Genomic DNA, 19706 nt, shown 5'->3' with positions numbered 1-19706 from the left:
GGGGCGGGTCGCGTCAGGCGCCACGTCCGCAGCCAGAGGCCGCCGCCGCCGCCGCCGCCGCCTCCACCTCCTCGAACGGAGAGTCTTCCGACTCCTGAGCCTGAGGAGAGCATCTGGGTCTCGTAGCCGCCCCTGGCCGCGTCAGGGCCTCTGCTGTCCCGGCCGCTTCTGCTGTCCTCGGTGCCACCGCTCCCTCCGCCGGGCCGCAGCTCCCGGCCCCGATCCCGCGGTGAGTGAGTATGTCCCGTGGCGGGGGTCGGGGCCCGGAGGACTGGAGGGACGCTGGCCTGGCTGGCTGCACTCCAGGCCCTTTCCGTTAGCCCCATCTGCACCTCACCTGCGCGACCTGGGGCCTGGCCGCTCCAGCCTGGCCTTTTGGGGGACACGGAACGGTAGGGGGATGGGCGGGAGTCGTTGGGGGGGGGGTACGGAGGTATGGGGTCACCCCAGTGGGTCCGCGAGTTTGCGGACGCGGTGTTAGCAGTTTAGGGGAGTCGCTCCTGGAAGCCTGGGTCCGACCTCTTGCCTTGAGCGTCAGGCTGGCGCGGAGGAGGAGATGGGGCATCCGAGGAGGAGCCCAGCTTCCTTGCCCCACTTAACTTCTGACCTGTTGATAAACGGTCCCGGTGGGTTCAAGTACACAGGGCTCGGCTCCAAGCGGAGATTCCCGCTGCTCTTCCTAAATCGGGAACTCCACTCCCACGCCTGTTCTAAACCCGCAGGTGTGGGAATGAAGTGGGGGCGCTGACAGTGTCAAGAAGCCACTGGGGAGTCCTGGAGCAGCCTCCAGTGCAGTCACTGCTGACCCCTGGCTCAACCTGACCCCGAGCCTGCCATGAACAAACAGCATCTAGACTAGCCCCAGAGCTTCCACTCCGGATCAAATTGGATCGCCTCTCTTAAGCCGGTCTTACGTTGGAATTCCGCAGGAGCTAGGGTGTGCTGGGTGGACAACGAAGGGGCGGAGGAAGGAGGTGTCCAAGTCAGCACCAGCCTGTAGGGTCATTTTCTGCCTCTCCTGCCACGTCACTCCTTTGCTAAGGAAAAAAAGAAAGACTTGCTTGTGCCTAAAGACTAAAGGTGGATCAATGAGGGGGAGCTAGGGCTGCTGGGAAGAGTTAGAAACACCTAGACTAGGAAGCAAAATCTTACTTGATTGTGTCTTTTGTATCTTGTGAACGCTGCTAATCCAAAGGAAACATTGTGGGTATTTGTATCTGCTATTGGTTAGTGCCTGAAACTTCTAGTTGTCGCTCAAGGGCTATCACACCAACCGGTAAGTGTGTTTTCCATTCTTGCTTTAGCAACGTATAATAAACTCATATATGTCTGCTTTCATTTTTCACTTTCATCTTTTTGTTCTTTGTGATAGCACTTATACCAGAAACTAAGTTCAATGAAAACATCATTTGAAAAGTTGAAGTGATTTTTACATGTAAATTCAAAAGTTAAGTGTTCAATAACTTTTTTTTTTTTAACTTCTGGGAATGTTGACTTTTCCTGTTTCAGTCCTTGAGTCTCTGCCCTTTTCCTCCATTCTGATGATATTGTATCAGATTACACACATTAAGAGTATGGTCTTTATGTATGTTCACTCATTGTCTCAATAAGATCTGGCACAAAGTAGGGATGCCAGGATCTATTGGACAGATTAAGTGTATTTTAGTGAGGATGACAGAAGTACTGGTTCTGGGGCTTGGCAGAATATTTTAATCCTATTTCATGTTTCTTTTAAGAAAAATACTTAAAATTTCTCCTTTGAGACTCAATTTTTGTCACTTTGTGTGGGATTTTTAAACTTTCATTGATGAATTTTTCTTCTTTGCCAAACTCAGTGCCTTGCTTGAAGTCTATTTGCGTTAACTTATGGCAGGAGCCGCCTTTTATACAAGCAGTGGTCAGTATTGTTAGCTGCAGAAACATAAAGACCAGCAGGTGATGTCTTGCTTGTGAGTATGTGTGTACTTTTGACATGCCTCAGAGTTAATTGGCGAAGGAATGAGAACATGCCAGTTTCCATATAGCACATGGGGAAGAATTCCTCCCTCCTTAGATAGATTCTCATTCTAGAGCTAGGCTGGCCTTGACCTTGATCTTGCTGTAGCTTCATGAGGGCTGAGATTATGGGCCAGCCACCATGCCTAGCTTAGTCTTTTTCCTATATAGGAAGCCTGTTACTTGTGTAACAAATGTTTAAAGTGACTTCCAAGGTAAAGTGTTGCACACTATATTTTGTAATTGAGCTTTTTACTGTTAACTTACTTTAGTTTTAGAGGGTTTTTAAAAAAAACCATTTTTTTCGATCTTGTTTTCTTTGTGACCTAAAATTAAGTTTGTATATAAAATGTTCCTGAAACCCACAAACGGCATCGGTGGTTTTACTTTTTCTTAAAAAACCCACACATGTAAGAGAAGGAAAGGTTTCCAACAGGTGTTTGGTTGCTTGTTTCTATTATTGGAGTAAATTCCCCTCCAGGGAATAGTGGTATTGATATTTGCTCAATATATTTGCCAGCTGCTGTATTATTTTGTACTAGATAAGAATTATCCCTTTCCCATTTTTGCTATCATGTTATACAGTCTGTATTAAAGAAGTCTTTTATTGTTGATATTATAATGGTTTATCCATGCCAGGACTGAAAGATTAAACTAATTATGTATGTAAAATAAAGGAAGTCCTTTGCTTTGATCTAAAGGCTGTTGCCATCAGTGCCTTCTTTAGGAAAACTTTTTTTAAAACTAGAAACTTGTATGCATCATGAGCTCCTAAAAAGCAGAAATATATTAATATATTTTTCTTCTTAAGGAATGATCAAAGTATTTGCTTAAACAGTGTATTCCCACTTGAATGAGTTTTAGGAGAGAGCAGTACCTGTATTGTTTAAATGCATAACAGGACACAGGTTAGGAGGGTTTGTGTATGTTAAACCAATGGCTCGGTGAGTTTAGAACACATGCATTGTACACAAATTAATAATTTGGCAGGCTGGAGAGATGGCTGAGTAGTTAAGAGAACTGGCTGCCCTTGTAGCGGACTAGGGGTTCAACTCCCAGGACCCACACAGAGGCTTACAATCAACTGTGACTTCTGTTCTCAAGGGTCGAATGCCTTTTCTGGTCTTCATGGGCAGTGTATGCACATGGTGCACATACATACATTTGTGCACATAGGCCAAACACATAAAATAAATATTTTTCTTATCAAAGGGGTAAGTTTTTATATTATTTCTTTTTGAGATAACAGTTTTGTTTTCTAACTTTGCCTAGTCTAGAGCTCACTGCATCACCAAGCTGACCTCGCTCATGACAGCCCTGCTTCAGTCTCCAGGGTGCTGTGATTACAGGGTTGCAGGACACCTGGGTTCCTACTTGCAACTTTAGTTAAAACTTTAGGATTCAATCTTTTTGTGTGCATCGTAAAAATAACCAGATCATTTGATACTAGTCTTTTATACTAATCTGATTTAATTAATACTTCTAGTACTTGATCTTGATAGGTTGTTTTAATGCCTGCATTAAATTTGTAGGAAACTTTAGGAATCTTACAAATTCCTTTCTTGCTCTCTATGAATTTATACTATTCAATGAATACTGACTATTCATTTGAAGGTTTGTTTTTGCTTAATTCTCTTCTTGAGCTGACTCTTAACTACCATCTAATGAAGGTGTAAGTCCATCCAATATAATGAGCATGTCACCCACCCTCCATAGATTACCTCATCACTTAAAGCCATTGTAAACCTCAACTTGTCTCAGACTGTCTCAGCTTCTTAAGTACAATTGCCAAGTGAATACTTCTGTGGATTCCCTGAAGGCATCTCGTATAACGTCTGTGGATGTTTTGAAGGTGTCTAAAATACAACTTGTTTAGAAGCCCCTCAATGAAATGTTTTTTTAAATGTATACCATCTTGATGATCATTTCTGCATACTTAGTTGCTCATTCTAGAAATCTAACCAACTAGATTTTCCTGATAAGCTTGTTTTAATACCCAAGTTGGCTTTATACAGAAATTCAAGTATTTGACTATATCAGACGTTAAGGACTTGAAGATGAAATAGTGAAGAAAGCTCAAACCCTTGTTCTCACAGGCCTTATATTCTAATAGGGATACATATAGTATAGATATTAAGCTATGAAGAAATCAAAGTAAAGTAAAAAGATAGGCAGAGTAGAGAGTGCTTTCCTAGAGGAGATACTTATATGACCACCCCCCCCCACCCCCCCTCCCCCGTTCTTTTTTTTCCGGAGCTGGGGACCGAACCCAGGGCCTTGCGCTTCCTAGGCAAGCGCTCTACCACTGAGCTAAATCCCCAACCCTTATATGACTCTCTTAATCTCTCCTAATCCTGACAGCATTTGTTTTTGTTTTCTTGAAGATAGCCATTCTGATTGGTGTGAGAAGGAATCTACAGTTTTGATTAGCATTTCCTTGGTGACTAAGGATATTGAGTACTTTTTAATGCATATATTGGTTACTTGTAGTTCTTTTGGTAGCTGTTCAGTTCACTTGCCCACCTTATTGGTTATACTATTTGTTCTTTTGGTGTTTTATTTTTATATATAGTCTGGATATTAGTCCTCTGATGTCTAGTTGGCAAAGGCTTTCTATAGTCTGTCTATTCAATTCACTCTGCTGGTGTTCCCTTATATGTGCTAAAGACTTTTAGCTAGTTGCTTTTTAAAGGAGGAGGGGTTTAATTTGGCTCAAGGACCTGTGGGGATATAGTCCTTCACAACAAGGAAAGCATGACAGAATTAATGGTATTGAAAACTTGTAGCAGAGACTCCCTACCTGGTGATAGACAAATCATAGCTAGTTTCTTAAAGCACAGACGGCATTGTTATTCTGCACATGGTTTCTTTATTGCCTATCCACAGAAGGATAGAGTCAGCTCATGTTGTTTAGATTAATGTCTATGTCTATAAGGCAACTGTGACCTATAAGAAGTGGTAGTATTCTATTTTGGATGTAAGATATATATATATATATGTATATATATATATATGTATATGTATATGTATATGTATATGTATATGTATGTGTGTGTGTGTGTGTGTGTGTGTGTTCTCTAGCTGGGCATGGTGGTGGTACTTGCCTTTAATCCAAGCACTTGGGAGGCAGAGGCAATGGATTTCTGTGAGTTTGAGGTCAGCCTGGTTTACAAAGCAAGTTCTAGGACCTCCAGGGTTGTGGTGCAGAAAAACTCCATCTCTTGGGGAGCAAAGGTTCTTTAGTAGATGGAAAATATAAAGCCATTAGCAGGGAATTTGCAAGTTGGACACTTGAAATGAGTATGGTTGGAATCACAAATCACATTCTCATATATTTTGAATTCCAGTTAAAATATATAAGATGAACTTGGGAGTGGGGGCACATGCCTATGTTCCCGTCACTTGTGAGATCGAGGCAGTGTTTGAGTTTCAGGTCAGCTTTGGCCACATAGGAGACTCCGCCTAAGAAAGGGGGGGATGTCAGTATGCATATAACTTTTGCATTTCTATATAGATTATCATAACTTTTATTGATCATGTCGGCCATCAGCAATTGACCATGAGTTTCTATGTATATAGGTATATGTTTATAGATTTGTGTGTTCTATAGCGGAATGTAATGAAGAGTTTACACAGAATTCTCCCAAAGTAACAGTCTGTTAGGAGAAGAAAATGGCCATATAATAGGTTTTTCCCCCCACAGAAGGAACACACATATTTTCCCAGGATTTTCTGCATGTTTTGCTTTAGAATCTGTTAAATAATATTCTCATTTTAGGGTTAGGGCTGGAATATCTTAGTTTCTATTTTAAATCTCTTAAAGTTATTTTTCCTTTGTCTTATATTTTATATCAGTGGGGATTCAAACTTAGGCTTTCTAAAACTAGAGTCTTGGACACTATGCAGCATAATTTGTTATGTTTTACCATGTTTATAGATATAAATAGAAATAAACGTAGCTTTCTAGTTTGAGAAAGTTTTCTAATTAAGTCAAATTACTTGAGAATTTTGACTTGGAACAAAGAACCAACTGATATTCTTTTGTTTCTTTTTGTGCAAGATTACATACGTTTATTGTTACTTCTTTAATCATATGAAATGGTGTGCTAAATTCACAAGGTAGGGCAGATTAGTGCCTTGAGTCAGCACTTTTACCAGAGCAACCGAAAAATAATTACCACTACATGATTTATGTGGTGGATGTTAGGGCCCACTGGTGTCTGTTTAGGATTTAGGTTGTAAAGGTATAGCAAGGTGTATTACATACAATTAAAATTACCTTTTAAAGTCTCTATTTTTACAGTCTGTTCTGCCACCTATACCCGTCTTCAGTTTTCCTTGGTTTCTCAGCTTGGACTGTTGAAATACAGTGTGACAGGTCTCTCTGCTTCTGCTTGAGCTTTCCTACCCTGTGTTCTTTCCTCAGTAGTCGGGAAAGTAGTACCTTCCCCTCCTCCCTCCCCCTCCTGCTCCTCCTCTTCCTCCTTCCTTTATTTTTTTAGGTAGGACATAGCTGGGTAGCCTAGGATTGCTTTGAACTCCAGGTCTTCCAGCCTTAACTTCCTGAGTGCTAGGATTCCAGGCCTGAGCCCCCACACCTGTTTTAATATTTAAAACTGTAAACCAGAACACCTCTTTACCCTGTCAGTGTGTCTCACTGGTTCTCCAACTCACTCTGCTAAAAGCCAGTCTCCACCATTGGCTGCAGGGGCTTGTATGCTGCAGACCACATTTAGGGATTCCATCTCTTATTGCCCTTTGATGTAGTCTCTCCATTCTTTATTAGCTCTGTTTCTTGCTGCTCCTGGTAAGCTTTCACCAGGGCCCTTTTTCTTGCTGTTTTTCCTTTTTGAGGACTCTTCATTTAAATATCTGATGCTTTTCCTCTTGTGGGATGCACCTGAAATGGAACCTTCACAGATTCTCTATTTAGAACACCACATTTTCTTCTTTTCCATTCCTCCAGGTCGATAGCTTTTAGCACTGTTGACATATACTATAGTGTTAATATATCATCCTCCCCAACTAGTGTGACTAGTGCCCTGTGCAGTGCCCTTTGTACCTGGAACAGGGTTTAGTGATTTAGATGGTACTTAATCACTACTTGCTAATCAGTGTATTAAAGTTCACCGTACATTCTCACAATGCCTTTTTACAGTCTTCATTTTGTGTCTGTGTGTGCACGTTTGCGTGTATAAGATGGCCTGCGGGTGGGTAGCACATGCATCTGAGTGCATGCAGAGCCAGAGGCGAGCATTTGCTGTGTTCCAGTCAGCGCTTCGTCTTACTGTCTGTGAGACATGGTCTCCCGCTGAAGCCTCACAGACCTTCAGCTTCCTCAGCACGTCTGGGTACAAGCAGATACCAGATTCTAAGTTTTTTCTTTTAAAGTGTGTATTGGGACTCAGACCTGAAGTTCTCAGTGTTTGTGTGGTAGGCACTTGACTGACTGAGCCATCTGCTCACCATCTGCACAGTATCCTTTAGAATATCTGTTGTTTATGCATGGATACAATAACTTAGTCCTTAGAGACATGGGCAACACTTGGTTGATTGTAAGGCCTTAGAGACACAGGAAAAATATTTATTTGACTGCTGGAATCACAATCCTAGTTTTCTGTCCAAGCAAGATATCATATAGTCAGGTTTAGGTCAGTTTTGTCTTGCCTTTACTTAGTCATGTTTATTTTTTTTAAAGAATATTTTCAGATTATAAAGGAATTTGGAAAAGGAATTCTAGAATTCTAACCATATTTTCTTTTTCTTAGTAGAGTATTAAGTTCTTAAATTTCTTTCCTATCTTTACTGAGAATTAATCATAGTTTATGTACTTCCACAGGTTTTCAATTCTTCCACTATTTCTGTGTATAACTATAAGAGACACAAAACACTCATGTCTTACTGATTCAGACGAGGTGTGTTATGTGTTCAGAGGAGGGTCTTATTTTCCTTGCTTTTTATTACTGTCCAGCTCTCTTTTCTCAGCAATGTTCTGTTTGGGTTGGAGTGCCACAGTGAAACAACGAAGGGAAGCTGTGTCAGCACTCTGCTCTTCGTCAGTGCTGCTGATAAGGTGGATGTTGTCCCTTGTTGTCCCTTGGTGTAATTTCAGGGCTTTTGTAAACTGTACAGTTTCAATAGGAGATAGGATGAGTTACTCTCTGGTGCGGACGTTAAAATGTTCTTTATCTAAATACAATTAAGTTGATTTAACACAGCCTGCAAGAAGTGGTAGTCTTACTCTGAAATATGTTTTGTTTTATAGGTGATCATGAATCAGGCAGATAAAAATCAAGAAATCCCCTCTTACCTTAGCGATGAACCCCCAGAAGGTAAGCATGTACCCAACACTAGGAATGGAAGGAATATGGTAGTAAATTAAATAGCTGATCCTTTTACAAAATTAAATTTAAAGAATCATAGCCTTTATATGGTCAATGGACATATTCCAAAAATAATTGAGCCTTTAATAAGAAAATACAGACCTTGGTGTGTAGAAACACAATTTCTATTACTTAAGGCTTATTATCTTGTCGTACGTTAAGGCCATTTCTCAAGCATAAGCATCTTCTTATTTGCAGAAGTGTGGGAGGTACACGATGAACTGTTTTTTGATGTCCTGAATATGAACACACCTAATTGAAGATTTGAGTTAAAAAATTCTTATCATTTATTATGGTATAATTGATACTGCTCTCTATGTTCATATATGATCTTGGGCTCTGCTTAATTTGTCTTTCTGAATCCTAACTACTTTAGCTTGAAAATTGAGATGAGTTACTCTTATTTGCTTCTAAAAGTCTTGGAAACACTATTGTCTCCTCTCCCCTGGTGTCCTAACTCTGTACAGAAAATGACTGTCGTCTTAATTTACTTGTAGTTTTGGTATAGGCTTTATTTTTTTTTATTGGATGTTTTATATATTTACATTTCAAGTGTTATCCTCTTTCCCAGTTCCCCCCTCTCCCATCCTCTTCTCCCTGCTTCTATGAGGATGCTCCCCCTCCTACCCACCCCTTTCCACCTCTCCACTCAGGCATTCCTCTATATTGGGGAAATGAACCTTCACAGGGCCAAGGGCTTCTCCTCCTATTGATGCCATCCTCTGCTACATATGTGGCTGGAGCCATGGGTCCCTTCATGTGCACTTTTTAGTTGGTGGTTTAGTCCCTGGGAACTCTGGGGGATCTGGGTGGTTGATATTGTTGTTCTTCCTATGGTTTGCAAACCCCTTTATCTCCTTCAGTCTTTAACTCCTCCGTTGGGGTCCCCAATGAGTAGCTGCAAGCATCCTCATCTGTATCAGTAGGGCTCTGGCAGAGCCTCTCAGGAGACACCCATATCAGGCTCCTGTCAGCAAGCCCTTCTTGGCATCAGCAATAGTGACTGGGTTTGGTGGCTGCATATGGGATGGATTCTTAGGTGGGGCAGTCTCTGGATGGCCTTTCCTTCAGTCTCTGCTGCATTCTTTGTCCCTGTATTTCCTCCTGTGAGCATTTTGTTCCCCCTTCTAAGAAGGACTGGAACATCCACATTTTGGTCTTCCTTCTTCTTGAGCTTTATGTGGTCTGTGAATTGTATCTTGGGTACTCTGAGCTTTTGGGCTAATATCCACCTCTAAGCTTGATATAAATAATGATCTCCTTGGGGGACTGCATGTTGATTCCTGGACTAACTTTAGGTATTGCATTTCTTCCCAGTTCTGTTTTCCCTGTCTGAATGTTTCTTCCTATATTATTAATTGCAAATCAAATTTCTGGGAAGATATAAATACAAATAAAAATAAAAATCTTACAGGTAAGCCTAAAGGATGCACTTGTCTGCCCTGGTGACTGGCACATGTAATCCTAGCATGGTGACATAAAAGCCAGAGGACATCAAGTTCATAGCTTGGCTACATATTGAGCCCCTCCTCCACCATACCATGAATGAGGAAGAACTATGTAATTGGTTTAATTTAGTTTAGAGGTAGAATAATCTGAAAATTATTAGCTTAGCTTTTTGCTTTTTTTTTAAAAGAACAATTTGTATAACTTTATTATATACTCTGGTTATATGAAATTTACAAATATATATATATATATATTTTGGATGTATATTTCTATTTCTGTGTCTTGATTTTTAAAAACTTGTTAACCATGTGTAGTGGTACATGTCTTTCATCACAGCACTGAGGAAGCAGAATCGAGCAGATCTTTGAGTTCGAGACCAGCCTGGTCTACATAGTGAGTTCCAGGACAGCCAGGGTTACATAGTGAGACTCTGTTTTCAAAACAAAACAAAAGACTCAACTCTTTGTTTTCTTTGGAGATCGGGTCTCTTCTGACAAGTATGTGCCCTCATTCCCCGATCATTATCTTTAGGAAAAGATTTTGTATTATAATAAAGTTAAACATATGTATTTTTTGAGACAAGGTCATCTTTTTTTTTTTTTTAATCTTTATTAACTTGAGTATTTATTTACATTTCGATTGTCATTCCCTTTCCCAGTTTCCAGGCCAACATCCCCCTAACCTTTCCCCCTTCTACCTCCCCCTCTATATGGGTGTTCCCCTCCCCATCCTCCCTCCATTACCGCCCTCCCCCTAACAATCACGTTCACTGGGGGTTCAGTCTTAGCAGAACCAAGGGCTTCCCCTTCCACTGGTGCTCTTACTAGGCTATTTATTGCTACCTATGAAGTTAGAGTCCAGGGATGTATAGTCTTTGGGTAGTGGCTTAGTCCCTGGAAGCTCTGGTTGGTTGGCATTGTTGTTCATATGGTGTCTCGAGCCCCTTCAAACTCTTCCAGTCCTTTCTCTGATTCCTTCAACGATGGTCCTGTTCTCAGTTCAGTGGTTAGCTGCTGGCATTCGCCTCTGTATTTGCTGTAATCTGGCTGTGTCTCTCAGGAGAGATCTACATCTGGTTCCTGTCGGCCTGCACTTCTTTGCTTCATCCATCTTATCTAATTGGGTGGCTGTATATGTATGGGCCACATGTGGGGCAGGCTCTGAATGGGTGTTCCTTCTGCCTCTGTCTTAATCTTTGCCTCCCTATTCCCTGCCAAGGGTATTCTTGTTCCCCTTTTAAAGAAAGAGTGAAGCATTTGCATTTTGGTCATCCCTCATGAGTTTCATGTGTTCTGTGCATCTAGGGCAATTCAAGCATTTGGGCTAATATCCACTTATCAATGAGTGCATACCATGTGTGTTTTTCTGTGATTGGGTTACCTCACTCAGGATGATATTTTCCAGTTCCATCCATTTGCCTATGAATTTTATAAAGTCATTGTTTTTGATAGCTGAGTAATATTCCATTGTGTAGATGTACCACATTTTCTGTATCCGTTCCTCTGTTGAAGGGCATCTGGGTTCTTTCCAGCTCCTGCCTATTATAAATAAGGCTGCTATGAACATAGTGGAGCATGTGTCTTTGTTATATGTTGGGGCATCTTTTGGGTATATGCCCAAGAGAGGTATAGCTCGGTCCTCAGGTAGTTCAATATCCAATTTTCTGAGGAACCTCCAGACTGATTTCCAGAATGGTTGTACCAGTCTGCAATCCCACCAACAATGGAGGAGTGTTCCTCTTTCTCCACATCCTCACTAGCATTTGCTGTCACCTGAGTTTTTGCTCTTAGCCATTCTGACTGGTGTGAGGTGGAATCTCAGGGTTGTTTTGATTTGCATTTCCCTTATGACTAAAGATGTTGAACATTTCTTTAGGTGCTTCTCAGCCATTCGGCATTCCTCAGCTGTGAATTTTTTGTTTAGCTCTGAACCCCATTTTTTAATAGGGTTATTTGTTTCCCTGCAGTCTAACTTCTTGAGTTCTTTGTATATTTTGGATATAAGGCCTCTATCAGTTGTAGGATTGGTAAAGATCTTTTCCCAATCTGTTGGTTGCCGTTTTGTCCTAACCACAGTGTCCTTTGCCTCACAGAAGCTTTGCAGTTTTATGAGATCCCATTTGTCGATTCTTGATCTTAGAGCATAAGCCATTGGTGTTTTGTTCAGGAAGTTTTCTCCAGTGCCCATGTGTTCAAGATTCTTCCCCACTTTTTCTTCTATTAGTTTGAGTGTATCTGGTTTGATGTGGAGGTCCTTGATCCACTTGGACTTAAGCTTGAGACAAGGTCATCTTATGTAGCCTCGTCTACCCTCAAACTGAGGCAGTCTTGCTGTCTCAGCACTCTGAATTTTATATAATTTTATAATTAATATTTAGTTTTGCTATATGTTTATAATTTTATATCATTTTGTTTTTGTTTTGTTTTTTGTTTTGTTTCCCGGAGCTGAGGAACCGAACCCAGGGCCTTGAGCTTGCTAAGCAAGCTCTCTACCACTGAGCTAAAGCCCCAACCCCTAATTTTATATCATTTTGTAACTAATATATTAAGTCTTTTATTTTTAAGCCATTTAAAAACCTAAAATTTATTATGCATAGTAGTTTTAATATTTGTGTTTTAAAAACAAATTTAGCAGTAAATATATATCTTATATGTGTAGTATTTTGTTGGTTTTTAATATTTGTTTTCATATCTAAATACAATTTTTAAATTAAATTACATTTAAATCTAAATGGAATTTTTAAGCAAAATCTGTTTTAGCTGATGTTCCTTCCCCCACGTCCCACTTCCTTTCTCATCTCCTTTCTGTTTTCCAGGCCACACGTGTTCCTTTGCTTCATGTCCCCTTTTCCTTACCATCTCTTTTGACCTGTTTTCATCTGTTTTAGATTTTTAGTACTAATCTGCATTTCCTCCTACTTGTATACACATGCATATTAAAGCTAGGATCCAAATATGTAAGAGAATATGCAATTACTTCTTTCTGAGTTTGCATCACCTAGCTTAATACTTTCCAAATCCATTCATTTTCTTGCACATTTTGAAATTTCATTTTTCTTTACAGCTGAATATATTTTCATTGTGTATATATACCACATTTTCAATATCATCCCTGATGGGCATCCACGCCGGTTCCATTTCTTTGCTGTTATAGATAGAGTAGCAGTGAACATTGATATGCATATACCATGTTATGGTATATGCTATCTTTGAAGATGTGCCCAGGAATGGCATAGCTGGGTCATACAATAATTCTATTTCAATTTTTTGAGAGACCTTCACACATAATGGCTGTACTGATTTGCATTCCTTCAAGCAATGAACAGGGGTTCCTCTTTCCTCACCAACATTGGCTATTAGTTAAATTTCTGTTTGTTAGAGACAAGGGTCTCTCTTTGTCTGGCTGTTCTGGAACTTGGTATGTTGATGGGGGAAATCAGATAGAACCAATTTTGATTGCAAATTCCATAATGATACATTGTATGTTAAGGTGGAAAATAAGTACACAGATATAGGCTCTGCTTCCTGAGTGTTGGGATTAAAGGCTTGTGCCACTGCAACTGACCTTATTAGTTTTGATGCTAGCAATTCTTACTTGGGTGAGATGGTATCTCACAGTAGGTGTAATTTACATTGCTTCTGTGGAATAAGGATATCAGACACTTTGGTTAATGTTGTGTGTGTGTGTGTGTGTGTGTGTGTGTGTGTGTGTGTATGTGTGTGTGTAGTTTTTTTGAACTTTAAGAAAATAAAATCTGGATATTCGTTCTCTGATATATAGCTGGCAGATGTTCTTCTGTTCTGTGGGCTGTTTGCTCTTCTTATAGTTTCTTGTGCTGTGCATGTATCATGTAGTTCCAATTGTTAATTCTGAGTGCTATTTCCTGCCTGGTGCACTATTTAGAAAAATCAGCAAGACTGCCCCAGTTAGAATGTAAAGTTTCCAAGCAATGAAAAAAAAGTCTTAAGATGAATTTGTGCCTTGTGTCTTATAAAAGCTCAATTTTAGAACTTTCAAATAAGAGATTTGTTACCTATTGATACTGTTTGTACATTTTTATAAACCTCATAACTGTTTGGCAAGAAGACAGGCACATTCCTACAGCTGCTTTTGCAATTGTCTTTTGTGCTTTACACCATCTAATTTCTGGAACTCTTGGTTATAGATTTGTGAGAGAATAAAGTGAAAAGATAATGTCATTTTAATATTATTTTGAAGGAGATTTTTTACCATGTGTCCCCACTCCTCAAAGTCCTTAGAGATCACCTGAGTACCTTCAGAACCATATTATATAAAAATGATTATTTTGGTAATTAGTAACTGCATATTGAATAAGAAATTGAAGGCTATATATGTTTATATTTTATTTTTTCATACTTTTTAGGGTAAAATTTTATTAGCAAAACTGCAAATCAAAGAGACATTTAAAATGCATCTTTTAAAATAAGATTATATTATACAAAGTGGTTTAGTCTCTACAATATTTCTTTTTTAAAAAATTCCTTTTATGGATAAGACATAGATATAGATACATGTCTACTTATTCTACTATTGATATACCAGAGTTCAACTTGGTTAGCCAATAAGTTTAATTGGGGTTACTTACAGGAGTAGAAGTGATTCAAAGATAGCTGCATCACTAAAGTCCACTCCAGTGTGGGTGACAGCTCACTGAAGCTAGAAATGTGGAGCACACTCTACAGTCTGCAGGGAGCGCAACAGGTTGAAGAGTGTCCCTCTCAGGTAGCTCAGCTGTTCTCTGCTTCTTTCAGATGCCTCAGCTTATCTGAATGTCTTTAACTAGTCCATATAGTTTATATCTGCTTGGAGAAGGAGAGGCCTAGTGAATCAGGTCAGTTTCAGGAACTTCCTGAAGCTGTTCTGATTTACTTTCCGAGCTTAAGGAGCTTCAATGTAGAATGGAACTTTTACCTTCCTTTTAATAAAACATGCTGTGTCTTACCTTAACCAGCTTCCCTTCAAAATGGAAGATTTTCATCTCAGCGTAAATTGCTATACAATACTATGTGTGGTGGTGCATACCTATCATCTCAGTGTTTGTGAGGCAGAGGTAGGAAAATTGTGAGTTTGAGGAAAGTGTGAACTATGTTAACAAGACCTTGCTTCAAAAGACTTAGTTGTGGACCAAGGTATAATATAAGACATCTGCAACTGTATTCAGGCAAGAGCTCCCTACTGTTCAATCAGCATAGTGGAGCTTATCAGATTAAGCTGCTAGTTGTGAGAAGGTTACTTAAGGATTTGAAATGTTCTTAGAAAGACTTGCATTTGACTGTCATACCATTTTCTCTCATTAGGGTCAATGAAAGATCACCCACAGCAGCAGCCAGGCATGTTGTCTCGTGTGACTGGAGGTATCTTCAGTGTTACAAAGGGAGCTGTTGGTGCCACCATTGGTGGTGTGGCTTGGATTGGTGGAAAGAGTCTGGAAGTGACCAAAACAGCTGTTACAACTGTGCCTTCCATGGGAATAGGGCTGGTGAAAGGAGGTGTGTCTGCTGTGGCTGGAGGTGTGACAGCGGTTGGGTCTGCTGTTGTAAACAAAGTGCCCTTATCAGGAAAGAAGAAAGACAAGTCTGATTGAGAGAGGAGTACACTTGCTCTCCACAGCATATGATGCCAGTGGCATTGAACAGCTCAATTACAGACTACAACCAAGTCAACCGCTAAACTGCTGTGTTGAAAGTATTGGTGACTGGCTGCATCTAAACCAGGAGGAGACCAATGCTACCACAGTGTATGAAGGCTTCTCATCCTTAAGTTCAGCTTTTTATCTGGTAAAATGTTACACTTGCTCAGTTGTAACTGAAGATATGGTATGTTTAAATATTTGCTCTAAGTCTTTCAGTTTGACTAAAAAATGTGAAAGTTCAACTTAGTAGATGATTTTACAGTCCCATGTGTACAGTGTGCCAGGTAACTCATCTGACCCTTACAAAGGGACTCGAACTACATAAACTGTACCTTTGATGTGCCTAATAGTTTCAGATGTCTTAGTTTTTTATAACTATAGTGGTTTAGGCCAAGAGGCATTCTTATTTAAAATGGCAGAAAAGTAGCAGGAATTCAAAAGTTTAGAAGACAAATGGTTTTATGATAGTGTTAATTGTTTTTTTGGTTAGATAAGCATTCTATTTGTTCAATCATTGATGCCTTACAAAAGAAAACATCTTTTCTAATAACCTTAAATATGTGCAGTTCATATAATTATCAGTGAATTCTTTAAAGGTTGTAAAACTAGTTTCCCTAACAATCTCAGGAGTGTTGAGGTAGAGTCTCCTGGGGTCGGTGGTAGGCTTGTGCTTGTTGGCTGTGTGAGTAGCCAACATGAAGCACAGCGGAGCTGTAGGAGGTGGGTTCACACTCCCATCACTGCACTCCCATCACTGATACACCCCACAGTATCTATGAACAGCTCTTAGCTCAGCAAAGCAAGTTTTCATAGCGAGAAGGCATAAATATTAATTTTTAAATTCTTATAATTATCTGAGGAATCTAAGATAATCCTTCATGCTTATTCTTTCTTTAGGATGTCTTAAATTATCCATAGTAATTCCTTTAAAAATACAATAAAATCAACCATTAATATATGAGGATTGACTCTTCAAATGAACGAGACGGGCTCCATACATTGGCTTTGAATTTAAAAAAAAAAAAAAAGTAGATAAGTGCTTTCAGTAACATATACAGGTTTTTTTTTTTTTCCTTTTTTGAGATGGGATCTTATAAAGCCCAGGCTGGTCTTGAACTGGATATGTAGTTGAGGATATCCTGGAGCTTCTAATTCTGTTTTCACCTCCCAAGTTCTGAGATTGCAGCCATGAGACACCATGCTTGGTTTATGTGATATTGGGGGTGGAGCCCAGGGTGGCATGCAGAGTAGGCAAGTACTGAACCAACTGAACTGCATCTGCAGTGAAATTTATTCCTGGCTTAAAAACATGCTCTCTTAGAGCCCTCTAACGCAGTACTGTAGACTGTCACGCAGTACTGTAGACTGTCACACAGTACTGTAGACTTACCCTTTCTCAAGCCAGGCTCAGGGAGGGAACTGACGGTTTCAATGTGGATGGTAAGCATGTTGTGTCTCAATGTGTTACCATAGCTCATTCATTCTCACAGGATGTTACTCAAAAGTTCAATTCTTTTTGTCTTAATGCTTCATTTATGGAAATCTATAAATGACAAATATATTTGGCATTTATCTTATAAGCTAAGCCTGAAAAAAAATCTTAATTTTCTTTATACCTAAAACTAGAAGTCTGTCTCAATTCTGCCCCTTCTAACTCCCTGGAAAGAGGAAGGGAGCGGTGCCTTGACATAAGTCAAAATGTAGTGTACCTGAAAGCAGGAGAAGATCCCCCAAATATGTAGGTTCAAATGTTGGGAACTCTTTAAGAGGATTCTATTAGTAATGTGGACCAACAGTTGGATAAAAATATAAATTTAAAAAGCATTCATAAATAACAGCAGGACTGTCAAGCAAATCTACAAATGTTCTTGGAACTTTATGTTTATAGAAAACTTAAAATCATTGAATTAAATTTAGAAGGAATTAAATGGTCATTTATTTCATGCAATATCATTTAAGAGACATTTGTTGGTAGATCTGGTGAAATGTCTTAACAAATGGTATTTTTTAAATTCCAAAATTAATTCTCAGTGATCTAAGTAATGGTATTGGAGAACTCGAGTCCTGCTATTTAGAAGAATTTCTTGATTCATTGCTGGTTTGTATTTCTAACTTAGAGGCTCTGCTATGCTTTGTACCTGAATTAGTCTACGTGTAGGCTTAGTATACTATATGCTTGCATATTTATTTTCAACTTTGCTTGTCTTTAAGATCACTTGAGGAAAAATGGCTGTAATTATTTTCTGCTATAGAAAAGACAAGTGGTAAATTTTCTCAATTGTCTTAAATGCTGAAGTACAATGTGGTTCAGAGGGGCTTTTACAACAATGGCAGAGAACTGTACAGATGTACAGGTAGCTGTAGTTCTAACTGAGATGAACTTGCAATTTGATGATGTGTACAGCTATACACCTGAGTCTCTTCTACTTTATTTGCGTAGACTAGCAATCTGACCTGTTAAACAGGACTAGTTCACTTTGTTGTGTGCACCTGGAGGTTTCTGCTATTCGGCTCCTTTTTTGAGTGGGTTTTGTCACAGTGAAGATAAATTTGTGTGACCCACTTGAATGATCAAATAATGTTGACATGAATACTGTATTTAGTGAAATGTCAGATGAAAATACCTGATTGCATAATGCGGGGATTTTTGTATTAAAGGGATGGGAAAGAACACCCGAATCTGATAATAAAGGACTATGATCTGCAAAGATGGAATGTTTCATAAAGATCTACGAAATAAAGGGCATTTGTAAACAGGATCATCTTAAAAGTTGAGATTACACAGCAGTTGAGGAAGTGCTGTCCGGCTTTGTATGGTACTTTTAAAAACATGATATGGATGTAGACACAACCATAAAGTACAAACACACAACCAAAAGTCTGAAAATTCAGATGTCTCGGTTTTGTCCTGTCAGTTGGTTTGGTCTGTTTAACAACCTTTGTGGGTTGTTCTTAGGCACACTAAAGTGTGAGCGCTGAGGAGTGAGACCTAGGAAACACTTTTCTATTGCATGCAGTTAAGGAGCCACTTAAGATTGCTGCTGCAGGGACCCCAAGCCCACTCCACACTGCATTTCTTATGTGAGTTCTAGGAATCAAACCTAATGTCCCACGTGCCTTGCTGACATGTGTCCCAAGCCCTCCTCTTCCATCCATATCAACCCACTCTGCATGGCCTTCTTACTTTCCTGCTCCACCAGTCACTCTTGACAAGGTCAACCAGTGATTGCCCTTTTCCAAATTCATTAGTCACTTTCTACATCTTAGTTGCCTCTCTGTGACAATCTCATTTACAACCCTAAATGCCACAGCAATGCAAGTGGTGCTGATGTTTATCTCCACTTCTGACCTCTCACAGCTTCATTCCTGGCCACTTGCCTGTTACTAACCACTTCACAGTTGACAGGTAACTGTAGAGGACCTTGTAGCCTGTAATGTTTCCAGGCCTTCCGTGAGAAAGTGCATGCATTACTTACTGATGATTCCAGGACAAAGGCCTAGAGGTTCACCGCCACACTGAGGATGAACTCCTGCTTCTTAGGTAGACCAGTGATGCCTCTCATCTTGTGCTACACTGACTGAAACACATTCTCTCTCTAACACACACGTATGTATATATTCAAGTATACAACTGTGACTGAATTCAAGGTGAAGCATGCACTCTGTCACTAGGCTACAGCTGCCAACATCTGGTCTTAACATTTTTCTTGACAGTCCTAAGTGCTTTGGGTAAGTGCCTTTCTTTGAGTCTTACTGTAGAAGAGTAAGGATTCTTAACTTCCTGGGCACTTGTTGCTATTCAATCCCAACTAAGGAACTGAGCAGATTTGGATAGTGAGGGATACTTGCATTGACTAAGAGAATGGAAAAAGAAGATAAAGGCTGCATTTCTCATTCTATTTGAAAAGCTGTGCACACTACATAAACTGTTGTGCATTACAACCAATGAGTGTTACAGTTGTTACAAACTGTACACCTACCTGAAAGTGAATCAGTCTTTATCTGGGTATGTTTATCTTAGAAATGGAAGTGGAAACACTAGAGCTGAAAGTCTTATCACATGCAGTAGATTTTCAGGCTTTCTAGGAAGCTACATTCATTTCAATTAAGCATGAATTAACTTTGAAATTCGTTTTCATACCCCTCCCCTACAATTTATTTGTATTCCTTCCTTTTTCTGTGCAGGGAAAGGTGAAAAATCTTTTCTTGAAATTGAAGAGAATTCA

General features: G+C 39.7%; 1 protein-coding gene across 2 annotated transcripts; it reads left to right on the top strand.

The window, feature by feature from the left end:
* Positions 1–30: 30 nt before the first annotated feature.
* On the top strand, positions 31–18190 carry Tmem263 (transmembrane protein 263). 2 transcript variants are annotated; one of them, XM_017594918.3, is made up of 4 exons: positions 107–229; positions 1196–1276; positions 8261–8327; positions 15146–18188. In XM_017594918.3, the coding sequence occupies exons 3-4, from the start codon at positions 8267–8269 to the stop codon at positions 15430–15432; spliced, it is 348 nt and encodes a 115-aa protein (XP_017450407.1). In that variant the 5' UTR covers positions 107–229; positions 1196–1276; positions 8261–8266; the 3' UTR covers positions 15433–18188. The 2 variants fall into 2 exon arrangements, with proteins under 2 accessions (NP_001102209.1, XP_017450407.1); NM_001108739.2 differs by lacking the exon at positions 1196–1276 and having other exon boundaries at positions 31–229; positions 15146–18190.
* The last annotated feature ends 1516 nt before the right edge of the window (positions 18191–19706 follow it).

Source organism: Rattus norvegicus, chromosome 7, assembly GCF_036323735.1.
Source record: "Rattus norvegicus strain BN/NHsdMcwi chromosome 7, GRCr8, whole genome shotgun sequence".
NCBI classification, from domain to species: Eukaryota; Metazoa; Chordata; class Mammalia; order Rodentia; family Muridae; genus Rattus; species Rattus norvegicus.
The sequence above is the reverse complement of the archived record's forward strand: the minus strand, read 5'-3'. Positions and strand labels throughout refer to the sequence as shown.

Bases quoted from the DNA above. Each gene is read 5' to 3' on its own strand.
- Tmem263 (NM_001108739.2), top strand. From the start codon at position 8,267: ATGAATCAGGCAGATAAAAATCAAGAAATCCCCTCTTACCTTAGCGAT. The intron at 8,328-15,145 runs GTAAGCATGTAC...TTCTCTCATTAG, and splicing joins TAGCGATGAACCCCCAGAAG to GGTCAATGAAAGATCACCCA.